This window comes from Dreissena polymorpha, chromosome 15 (assembly GCF_020536995.1).
Source record: "Dreissena polymorpha isolate Duluth1 chromosome 15, UMN_Dpol_1.0, whole genome shotgun sequence".
Classification (NCBI taxonomy): domain Eukaryota; kingdom Metazoa; phylum Mollusca; class Bivalvia; order Myida; family Dreissenidae; genus Dreissena; species Dreissena polymorpha.
In genome coordinates, this window is record NC_068369.1 from 44,448,882 (window position 1) to 44,462,114 (window position 13,233).

The 13,233-nt window shown below is 32.7% G+C and overlaps 1 protein-coding gene across 1 annotated transcript in view; it reads right to left on the reverse strand.

Moving 5' to 3' along the window:
- Positions 1-4,009: 4,009 nt before the first annotated feature.
- Positions 4,010-13,233, reverse strand: part of LOC127859890 (uncharacterized) — a 231,790-nt gene continuing 222,566 nt past the window's right edge. The window contains exons 37-39 of the mRNA XM_052397474.1: positions 12,625-12,656; positions 11,317-11,383; positions 4,010-9,705 (exon numbers count right to left, since the gene is read on the reverse strand). Of these exons, the coding sequence (XP_052253434.1) occupies positions 11,329-11,383; positions 12,625-12,656 (87 nt within the window). The 3' untranslated portion in view covers positions 4,010-9,705; positions 11,317-11,328. The remainder of the gene's footprint in view (positions 9,706-11,316; positions 11,384-12,624; positions 12,657-13,233) is intronic.

Consider the following 13,233-nt stretch of genomic DNA (forward strand, 5'->3'; position numbering starts at 1 on the left):
GACTGATATAAGATATCATGGTATGAGATGGTTTTCTTTAATGCAGTGAATGCAATGTAACCGTCGTGCAAGAGATTGTTTAGTATACTGTAACCTCAATGATGAACGCTTGGAATGATCATGACATGAATGAGACGCTTTCAAAACAATAGTCCGTTCTGAGCCCAACACAGAGGTGAATGTAATGTGACCGTCGTGCAAGAGATTGTGACAATACCCCGGGTTTTTCTCCGAAAACGCCGAGCTAAAAATGGGTACGAGTTGACCAAGGTACGAGTTGCCTTTGGGATGAATTGCCTGTAAAGCCTTTTTCTTTTTCTTTTTAATTGAAGATGTATACGGTGCTGGACTAGAGCACACGGCTGCCATAACAATAACTTGGCTCTCTACTAACTGAGCTTAAGGGAAGATGTTTCTTACCCACAAACACTATATTTCATTATTTGACGACATATGACGTGTTTATGCGGGTGTTTATGTTTTATCAGAGACGTTTGCATATCGACAAACCGTGAAAACAACACTCGATACTCTTGTGCTGTTTTAATTGCATTAAAGTTCATAATTCATGTATGTTAAATACTAACCTCATGGCTAATGTCATCAAAATTGATCACTCTTTCGCCCTTTCAAGGTTTTGTGTTAATGTGAAACAACCGTCATCATGATGACTGCATGAATGCTGGATAAGACGCGAGTTTTGATTGGTTCTTTCTAGGTGTCGGAACCAATCAAATTTTATCGCGTAACCACATAGCAACCCGAATTTCGTGCAGTAATTCAATGCTTTGAAAAATCGCGCGGAGAAATGAATCTTCCGCGCGATTTTTGATTAGCAACCCGCAATTTACATAGCAACCCGACTTTTGTACAGAAGTTCAATGTCTAATTATTCCGACGGAAGATGAAAGTTCCGCGCGGTTTTTCAGACCCCGCTTTTTGTACGGTGTTTAATCGACAATTGTTCCGAGGAAGATACGACAGTTCCGCGCGATTTTTGCACAGTTCGCGAAGATGAGGAATGAACGTTCCGCGCAATTTTTGAACCCGCTTTTTTCTATGATGATTTGCACTATTCCGCGAAAATATGGATTCCCGACATTCCTACATGAAAGTTCCGCGAAAAATGAAAATCCCGAAAATTACTATATAATTATATGTATTTTAGCGGGGGTCCCCTTTGGCTTTCCATAGTTTTCCTTATGAACTGCATTCATATTGGTTCATAGACAAATACATTTGCTTTAAAAGCACATATGTGTCTCCTTTATAAGTACAAAACTATCATGTAGGCTATCTCGGAGGATACAAACAGTGTCTTGCGAAAAAGGTTAGATGTTGAATTAACCACTATATATTATTAAGACTTTAAGTCTTCTATTAATAAAAGTTTAAATAAAACTGCTAAAATTGTGTTTGTCATTTGCGTTTATTATGACATGTTCCACTCTCATTCCCAAATGTTACCCGGCGGTTTGCATATTGCTTGATTGCATTGATCACTGCATGCCTATAAAAATTGCCATAGGAAGATCTTTAGTGCATGATTATTTAAGAACTTGAACCCTCATGTTAACAACAATATCGTTGTAACCATAACCGTTATCATTACCATGTTCATTCACAGATAAGTCATGCTATAACAACTGCACCAGGACGGAGATGTGTTCAGGGACGAATGCAATACTTTTTGTTGTCCCAACAGATCCGTGGGATGTACTAAATTGTTTCCCTAGGTAACATTCATGTCTTACCTTATTCCTCAGTTACACATTTATACAAAACTTTGATGCAAATAGGGTATTACATCTTAATTTGTCTCCATAAATAGAACATGTAGACTGTATCAACGTGAAAATGCATATATGCTCAAGGGGCAACATTTGGAGGACACGATTTAACGATTGAGACTTCTCAATGTATTGATATTTTTCTCGCTCGAATAACCCTATAACAATATGCATATAGGCAGGCCATTTCAAACTGTCAGTCAATTTGCATTTAAGACCCTAATAGTATATTGTGTAAGTATTTCTAAACAACATGCTCTCCGTAGCATACGTTGCCTACTTAGATGAAATAACGTTGTTAAACAAGGGTTACTAAACGGAGAACATATTCACATTGCGCAGTTTTGTATTGTCAATGCGCGTTTACTAATTTGTTGTACGAGTATACGTTTCGTAGATTTACATTTAATTATATTTAAATAAAATATGCCTTTTTGAAAATGCAATTTGTTTTACATTATTTCAATGTTTAACCAAAATGTTGAAAACATGTATTATTTCAAGTAACAGTAACTCATATGTAATGTCGCGTGTCGAATGATATCATTTTTTGAACGCTTAATATGCGAAACAACCAGATTGTAAGTCTGATGTATATTTTATGAAAGAATATATAAGAACTGCTCGATAATATTTTAGCTTTCTTACTTTTACAATATGTACATATTTATCTACTATCATTCATGTTTTATGCACACCGTCAAGTTCGACAAGTAGCATATATTAAGGTGTCATATACTCCATATGTATATGTGTACATTTTCAATACATTATCGTTCTAAGTTAAAGGTACTCGGAAAAAAACATCATCTTCCTTAATATTTACATGACACGAAATTAACACAGCAGAAAACAAGTTGTATGGAAACTTTAAGATGAACGTTTAATAGTCTTCAAAAGTCGCTCTTTAAACAATTGACAAATAATTACACTTCATTGAGAAACAAGGAATGATTGTATAATATATAGGTGAACGGATACACCGCAGATTGCAATGTTAGAAGTGCTTCTGTCGCAGGAAGATGGTACAGTATGAGACACATGGTAGATGTTTAGTTGCACTGCTATTCGAAGTGCCACTGGGATATTAATCGTCAATATGATACAAAGAAAACGGTGCATTTTGCAGTACATGATGAATATGGCTTTGTGAATAATATTGATAATATTGCCTTCTGGGTAGTGAACAGAAAAACAGAATGTTAATGAGGGTTTAATAAAAATAACATCCTAAAGTATTTTATTTCAAGCCTAATCCAGCAAATAATGTTAAAGGTGATTAAATGATCATTGAAAACTACTGCGTGTCCGTCATCCTGGATAATAATAACATAGTATTTTTCAAAACATAATGCAAATATACTTAACTTAAATATTCCATGTTTTTACATGATATTTTAATATATTTCTTAATTTTGGGGTGGATAAATTGTGTTGCGTAAAGGTTTTCTCGATTGCAAAATAAAGAAGAAGCTATCAATATCAATGTCAACAATGCTCACGCCATGAATCATTTAGTCACTTCTACAAATCTTGGGATGGCATAGTTGATATGATGTCTCAAGATCATCTCATAAGACGCCAAGTACTGGTTCTTCTCAGGCAACGGATTCGAGAGTGTCTATATAAATGCATGTCTTTCTATGCAATCGAACTTAAATAAATGGGTAGAAACTAAAGTGTTTTACATAATTTCAGGGTATGAAATTGTTGTCTGAATTACATAGGTGTTGCAACGTTCATGTATTGTATGTATTTGTGCATCAATGTAGTGCCTTGTTTAAACTACATATTTTTGCACGGACGTGTTTAAGTCTAATATTGTGCATGCATGCATTTGTGTTCGGTCATAGAATACTAGCATCGACGTATTGTGTTTATGACAATATGTCTATATATTCATTGTTTGATTTATGTTTCATGGTATTAATAACGTATTTACATACTTTAAAGTGTTATGTGGTATTAGTCTTTACAACCTCATGTGTTCATACTTATTCAAGTTTTTTTAAGCCGTTGTGCATACGTGTTATTTTATCGGCATTTAAAATGTACAAGATATTTTAAAAATTGAAGCCATCAATGTTTTTAATTGTACATATGTAAAAATGAATATACACATTGATCTAAATGTAAATTGAACCCAAGGATCTAATTAAGAAGAAACAACACCGTTTGATCGAGGCATATGTAAGTATCGAAATAAAACAAAACACATGAACTTTCTTTTTTTTAATTGCTAATATGTCAAGCTGTTATACTATGCATGCATACACATTTAAATATTGAGTACATGTCATGGCATCTTGAGGCTTTTATTAAAAATATTCTTATTTCGGTATCGCTTGCCTTCAGCTTTTCAAACGATTTAAAGATGCCCATAGACAATTTTCTAGAATATAGATTTACATTATTATTAATCTCGAAACTTTCTTTTGGGGTTTTGGTAGAAACCTAAGAACGGTATTTACATATACCTAAATAGATTTAACATTCTCGGTTCTTAAATCCAAAAATACCCGCTCCCACAGAAAATCTTTGCCAGTTTTATTTAACGATTTTATAACTATTTTGGCAATGGCGCCTATAAGTACTTAATGTTTATGTCGTTCAAAGCAATTTCAACAGTATAACGTTTTTGACAACAAACAAAAAGTATTGAGTGAAGGTAATGCATGCTTAAACATGTGTATTTAATTTTATCTTAATATCGCCGTTTTGTTCTTTAATGACGAATGGACTTTTATGAATTTAACCCTTTAATAATACACCATTAAGACATATTCGTTTAATTGTATAAAGCCTCAAAACACCATATGTAAAAACATCTTGTAATAATTATATAAGTAATTTATGGGACATTCTCACAGTGTTTTGTATGTAAATGATTCATAACCTAACCGTGACAATTTAAGGACTTCTATTAATCATTTAATACGCAGTACAAGAAAATAATAGTGAGGGAGTTTAATGATGCTTCCTTTTGGCTTAAAGTTCTTGCAAATCGAAGGTCGATTGCGGTTACCTTCTTGTTGCTATTCGGTTATGCCGACATAATGATGTTAATACGTTTAGTTTTTTAACACTTTTCTGTTTTGTTTTTATTTTTTTCGCGTTATTATTGCAAATGTATAAATTTCAACTGATGACTACTATTTATGTTTAATGAAACCTAGAATGCAGTATTATAATGGCGCTCCCATTATATATTTGTTGTATATGTTATGAAATTTGTGTGAACAATACATTGTATCCTCGTGGAAATCTGTGAACATGCCCCTTAGCAAAATGAAAGATTATATGTGAATCAAGCTACTACAACACACTACGAGCAAACAGTTATGTGTTTTGAGTCTTTGGGTATATATTCTTTAACTATCGACTTATAACACATGCCATGCCACATTTTATATTTGTTTAAGCCTGTGTTTGCTCATTGCACAACACACACGGTCATGAATAATGTGAAAACTAAATTAAAGTGAAATATACGTATACGAAAATATATGATCGTTCATATTTGCGAATGGTGATGCTCGATTACCGGTTGGTCTTTTATTATACCTAAAGACTCGAAACTTTGTCCCAATACAAAATACATTTAAACACATAATAATTATGATTAAATTTCTCAATAAATCAAAGTGCAATTACAGCAACACTAACGTCCATAGTTGTTTACGTACGCGTGTAATAGATTAAACCCAATTGAATGTAACTTTTGTGCAATTTTTGAATTTTTGAATGTATAATGTTTAATTATAGAATTGAACATAAATACGATAATTAAACATTTAACTGTAGTCCAAAACGTACCTCTTATGTATGTTTTTACATTTATTTGCACTATGGTGTGTTGGTAAACACGTTAGAACAGCTATGTTCAAAAATAAACTATACGATAGAATACACAATACAAACGAAATACAAATTCTACTACTAATGATAATGAGAGTAATACAAGTATTTAAAATGTATGCATATTTCATTGCAATCACACATGGGACGTTTTAAATCTATAAAACTAGGTGTTATAACGTGTGTATTTTATGCGGACAGACGTCCATAAAGAATGTTCACATGTGCATATGCATTCTTTTCCTATGAACTTAATGACCCGCTTGCACATCTTGATCAAAAAGCAAAGGTAAATGCTTCATAAAAATCCTATGTGCGTAACGCGTGAATGATCAGTTTCAAAATCATTAAACAAATAGCATAAGATACAACTTATGAAATTCCATTTACAATTCTACTCGCAACCAGTTCGTAAAGGGAGTTCCTGTTTATAACAAAGTCAGTCGAACTCTCATTGTCCGTTCATGTTTTTGACAACTATTATAATACTGACATTTGATTAATCTACCCCTTTTGCGATGTTTCTTTAACGACAAACAATGTTATTGCATGTTTAGATCTAACTCAAACGCATGACATTTTAGTTCAAGTACAATTAAATACGTCCACATATGTGATTGCTTAGTCAAGACACGACAAACAAACATAATAGAATGTATCAATCAAATTGTATACATTACTTATGAAATCAAAATTGAATCATTTACTATGCAATCTCATTTCGTTCATTCAACTTAAAAGAGGAAGTAATGAAAACATTAACATACTACTACCATTGGTTGCAAATTAATTGAATGCGTCATTTTCTGTAGTATATATGTATTCTTAGCTAAGAAAAAAACGCATCAGTATAATTAAAAATGCAAATATATCTCCTGCAGTAACATTCAGCAAGTCAAACAAAAGTATTATAAAATAATAATAACTATATGTATGAAGAAACACACTTAAAAGTATGTTCATCAGTTGGAATTTTATTGTGACAAATTTTCTCGGTGCATTCATTCATGCCCCAGATTCTAAAGGCCCAAAACAGGTAAACCAGTAGATGTTAGAGTTACGATTATTCAAATAAGTTTTGGAAGCATACTAAAAGGTGTTCGTGCTATCATAATGATCGTTTTGTTAAAGCCGTCTTATTTAACAAGCCATTGGATATTTAAATATTATTGCAATAATATGTGTCCCTAGATACAACGATCAAAGGACGAACACACATTAAAATGCTAATGGAAGTTAGTGTTTTATGATCTACTCATGTTACATCTCATTAATCGAACGTTGCATTCATACTTATAACATAAGTTATATAATAATAAAGCAAATAATGAAAATCGCGAAACTTGATCAGGACCGTAATTCTAGTTCTTATCCTTTACTTATATTACATAACACTAACTACGAACATAACATGATTAAACTGGGTTCAATATGATAAAACCGGGTTTCCCGACTTGGAACAGTCAATGCTAAACATTGAAGGTAAGTGTTACTTTTTCAAATAACCCGGTAGACTATCATCCGACCAACAAGTTGTACAGTCACATTCAAGTTTACAGATTGTCTTAAAGTACAAGAAAACTCTTATATTACAGTTTAACGAACGACACGTTTTTTAACAAAAGCAAAATATGTATGAAACAATATATACAAACAGTAAGTTTTAATCAAATATATATATACATGAACGATTTATTACACCGAAACACATTTATCTTAAGCCACGGTGTTTAATTTCAATCATTGTATCATTATTAACAATGCTTCATACGTTCGCCAACAACTAATCACGTTTACATTTTGAACATGTTCGAAAATATGTCAACTTCTAAAAAAACATTCTTTTTTTAACACAGCTATGATACCCATAAAGATTTCTCGTATAAGGTAATTAAGTATGCGTGGAAATGTGAAAATAAATATGAAGTATTTGAAAAAACCACATCTTACATAAAAATAACTTCTCATATGTTCATTTACACTGTAATATGAATAACGCACACATAACATGTTTATCCCAATAATGAGTATATTCATCAATATATTTTTCATCAGCTAAAAATCAAGGAAATAATACATTATTTACATATAAAAAAGCTTTACATACATGTCAGTACAAAATAAACACAAACACTATCAAAACCACTTGAGCAGGAAATGCTATAACCCAGAATATGTATTAAAGTATAACGCCGAAATCAAATATTTCATGGAAAGTAAAAAATGTAGTCGGGAGCAACATACTTAAAATATGATCGTGACAAACAAACATTACACACACGCACTTGGTAATGTACACAAATATCAATATATACTCATTATGTGTAATGGATACTTTCATGGTATTTTACACATTATGCATTTACACAATACAGCATACATCCAAATTAAGACATGATAAATCATAATCAAGATATTTATTAATGTTGATATATTGCAAAATCTTATGCGTCCAAGACTTATGTGATTTCTCATATTTTCGCATCATTTCTACGCATACACGTCTTAAAATTGCCTGATTCAGAGTCATCAATTCACTAAAATCCCATGTTCATAAACAACGATTATCCATTGCATATTCAAATACCGCATTACTTTGAAAAAAAAATCTAAATAAAACCAAAGGCAAATAGGAAAATATGTACATATACTACATAAGCTCTAAACAATATTATCAATATGTGTACGTTTTCACTTTAGAGCGGCATTAGGGTCAAAATGATATTTGAATAGCCCCGTTCGTATTTGTACATCTATAATTTATGAATACTTTATTCATGAAAAGCAATATTGATATTTTAAATGCTTGTTTGTAACTGTTACTTTAAACTATTAGTGTTTGTAACGTTCTGTATTCCTTACGTTAGTTTCAAACCGCTGAGTGAAAGTATTTTTGCAATACACAAAACGCTGAAATATTCACGCCAAATGATGAAATTATTACGAATCTTACCACAGTATCATAGCTCTACCTTTCAATATCAATGTTGTTAGGAAACGAAATAGCATAACGTAATGTATTTATTCAAGTTTTGTACTGTTTTAACTACACTCGAACGGTATAGTATCAAAAATGTATGTATTGCGTAACATTAATCCGAATGTACGCATTACAAATCCCAAGAGCAATTCGGGGATAAACAGTATAAACGTTATGATGTGAGGCTTAAGAATTTATGTACACTTATGTACACTTTTGCATGGATGAGACGGCCCTAGAAGAGCCAACTTGATGTGACTATAGCTGCGAATGTCTAAGCACTGACCTCTAAATGGAAAAAAAAGTTTTCAAAGTCGGGTCGCTTTATGAAGATGCAATGTTATTTAAATAACACCAGAGTTTTCCAAGTCTGGTCGACACTACTTTTCATTTTAAATAACACCATAGGTCGCAATAACAAATGCATGAGTCACGTTAGTTTACTAAATTTACAAAAAAATACCCCAGTATTTCAAGGTAAGTTTCGTCAGGAATGTCCATGTGCATTATTGCCGCTAAGAATTTGGCGATAAGAGTATTGTGAGTTGCAATCAACATTTAGCAATTAGCTAATTTAATACTCGATATTTGGCTCATAAAAATAACATGTTAAATCAAAAGTATTTGAACAATCTTGCAATATATATATTTTTCCCAAATACAATACAAACAAATAGAACATACATTAAAATTTGACTATAACTCCTGTCCATAAGTCACCTTACGCTCTAGTCGATCCGTATTATAATACTTAAATTGTTCGTAATCTAAAACGTCATAAATATTTTGGCCAACAAATTCACGAAGTGTGGCGCAATAACTACAATACAAGAATGAAAAAGTAGTGCTTCTTACTTGAAAGGTGTCGTCAACATATTATATATAGTCCATGCTTGACATTAGCTATAATACACACCTTTTGGTCTATATTCCGTGTTTCTGTGTATGTAAATGGTAAACACCTTTATATGATTATTTTTTAAAGACCTATCTGACGTTTAAGATACAGCATCAACGTCGTGTACCGCTCGTACATTTTGCGGTTAGTTAAATCCGCCGTATGATGTATCTGCCAGCCTGAAGTCAAACAAAATAGTTATGACACCTATAATTTAAACGTCACTCCTTCTCTTTATAAAATGTTGACTCCACATTCACTCTAAATGAAAGAATTAGTATCAGCTGTATTGGTCAAACACGTTTAAAGTCATTCCAACATACCGATGAACGAAAATTCACATGCCGAATACTGTGGTCAAGTCAAGTTGGAAACATTTTCAGAAATGACGTTTTATTTCTCAATTTACGTAAAAACTTCACGTTAAGGTCAATATTAAACAACAGTGCGCAGGTGACGCAGGTAGCATGCTGTCTAATCAGTTTGTGAATAATGATTGCCGTATCAGCAATTCTATTCTAAAAACGCGCACCACCTGTTAAAGTTTGGTAAATAGGATTAAATGTTTCCAGCTACATATATGTTGACAAAAAACGGAACCAAAATAATCAGGGACGCTAGTTCGAATGTCGCTTATTATAGTTTTAAAGTTGTGTGTCTGTAGTGGCAATATCTTTTATTTATGAGCGACATAACAATCCCAAATTTTAAAGGACAAGTATAAATTGATATTGCCCCCTTTAAATGTGTGAGCAGGAGATGCATACAAACTGAAAACATGAAGATTCGTTGAATCGATATCCCTCGCCAAATAAATATTGTTTATGGATGGATGCACATCACTTGGTTTACGGTATAATCTTCAACAATAACTTTGTGTAGGGTAATATTTAGTTTTTATGTATTGCAATTCTTCTCATTCATATCTTTACACCCAAAAAGTTTCATGTCGATATATTATACAGTTTTTGAGATATAACCATAAACGGTTATGTGACAGCCGGACGGACGAACTGACGGACGGACAACGTCAATTCTATATCCCTCTGCAATTGAGGGGGGGGGGATAATAAAACGGTTTAACTAACAATCAAATGGTTCTTGCGGATAAGCGTTAAGGTGACTGTTAATATACAGTGCAAATTAGTCTTTAAATATGCGCCATTTTCAATTAACATTTTAATGGATTTATTTTTATTTTGTTTTTGGAACAATACTTCATCCGTTTATGTGTATCAAGTTTTTCAGCCTGTCTGTTTTGTTTTGTTTTTCCCTTAATATTCGGTTTTATAAATAGTATGACTGAGAAAATAGTAACTCATTAAGATAGTCTTTTCAACATATATGGTCGGTTGATTTAATCATTGTCTGCTATTCTAGTCTCGTACGCTTATTTAGCCATGAGTGCAATATCTGCTGGTATATTACAACTCGTTCATATCTTTCGCTGACATTTGTTATCCGATACATCATTATGCCTAATTGAAGTGAACTATTAGGCGCACTTAACTGCCTTTCGATACGAACAATGACGTTTAAAGCTTCGCGGTAAGGCGTCTGCCTTGCAAGCGGAAGGTCCAAATTTCGATCTCATTTTTTTCTCCATTATTATTTCATGTAAAAAAGATATCAACTGTCATCATTTCGTAGAAATTTTAAGCAAGTATATTTTAAGAAACATTTTATTTGACATTTCGGAACGGTGTTCAACACATTAAGCCCTCACTATGCTTGTTTTGAATAGCCAATAACTCATGTATTCACAATTCCTTTCATAATTTAATCGTTACCTTTGTTCCATCTTATTGTTTCTTTAAAGGTGCGATACTGGCTTGCATTTGTCTGAACTCATTTAACCTGAAACATGTTAAGAAAAATAGTATAAAGTAATATCCCTCTGTGAGCAATATAGCCATAATAACACTAAATCGCTCATCTGAACTGACATCCTGATCGTTGCAGGGATATTTTCAAAATGTGTTTACATTCACTATGTAAAACAACGAACATGATCATTATTATGTTGTTAAATGTCGAACCTTTGGCCATGTTGTTTCAGGGGAGGAGATTTTAAGTCATTTTGTTATGATAGTATAAATTTATTTTGTTATCCATGTGCTGTAAACAGTTTTGTTCAATGGGAGTCCATTACTAAAACACATTTTCACATTACAAAGGCACGTCGTTTATTATAAAAGCTCAAAAGCTCTGAATATTTGTGTCAAGTTTTCGCTAGTCATATGTACGGAAAATAATAAAACCCTTAAGCAAAAATCAATTTTAACTCAAGGAATATGATTTGAACAAACTTGGTATAAAGCCTTCATTTAATTTTGCATTACAAATACCAAAGCCCGGGGCATTGTTGTTTCAGATGAGTTTTGTTAACGTTTTCGCTACGTGCATGTAAGAAAAATAGTTATCCCAATTTGGGGGCCACATTTAGCAACATGTTTTGGCAATATACGTCTTTAAAATAAATTTACTTAAGGACGTGGCCAGTTAATACCCCGGCGAATAATGTGAACATACTTTGTAAAAGACCACTAAACATCATAACATAGAAAATATAAACCCCCAAGCCTTGCGGATATAGACCAGCAGATTTTCAGTTAAGTTTTCAATTTTAAAATATAATGTTAGCTCTGGTAACCTACACACGCAAATGAATTTGTTTTTAATTTGATAAAGTGTTTCCGATTGATTATTGCTATTAAGTTTAGTGATATGTTGACTTTCGGTTTTGGAGATGGTGTTTGAAGCAAATTGTTGACAATACACGACATATGCCATTCGACACAAGACGAGAGACGCCGTACAGCCACCCACCACCATGGCTTACCATGTGCATTTCGCGCTCAGGTAAGTTACAACAGGCATACACTATTTATATTGATGTGCATGTGTTGCCATTTCACATATCTGACCTTATACTTAATGAAATGTTATACAAATAACAAATTTGGATTTTGTCTAATACAATATAATGTATAATATTATTATACTATACAACCAACCGAATGATATGAACATATACTATATTTATCCGATATACACGACATCTAGTCTCACACAAATTAATCAATTATTCTACGTACATCAGACGTCTAAACTCGTCCTCTTTCTCAGCCTGTAATCAGAACAGGTTTTAAAATAATAAAACAAAACAATTATAAATACAGCGTGGTTGTCCAGACGAAATACACATAATTTGATTTGATAAATTTAAATTGTCAATAAACATAAACACATATTGATACTTAACAGGAACACATGTTGACACTTAAACATGAAAACAAAACCAACGAAATCAACACCAACATCTAAAGAATATCTTATCCTTAATGAAAACACTTAAACTTTGAGAATAAAATTAATTATAATATGATGTGGTTATGATAATATTGTAATATTATGATCTGATAACATTCAAACAAAATGACTAAACAAAAACATGTAAATCGTATTTATTTTATAAGAGCGTTTGAAACTCGTCGGTTGTATAGGAGAGGTTGATCGGGCGGGCGTTTTTGCGCAGGAATGGTCGATAATATATGTGGAGCATTACACTCTCTAGCATGTGTGAAAGAAGTGGTAAGGATAGTAAAAATGTGTTTCTCGGGTTAAAGTATGTAGGGAGACGGAAAACTACAACGGGCGAGGCATGGTATGGTATTGCGCAAGGGGGGGGGGGGGGTTAGAGGGTT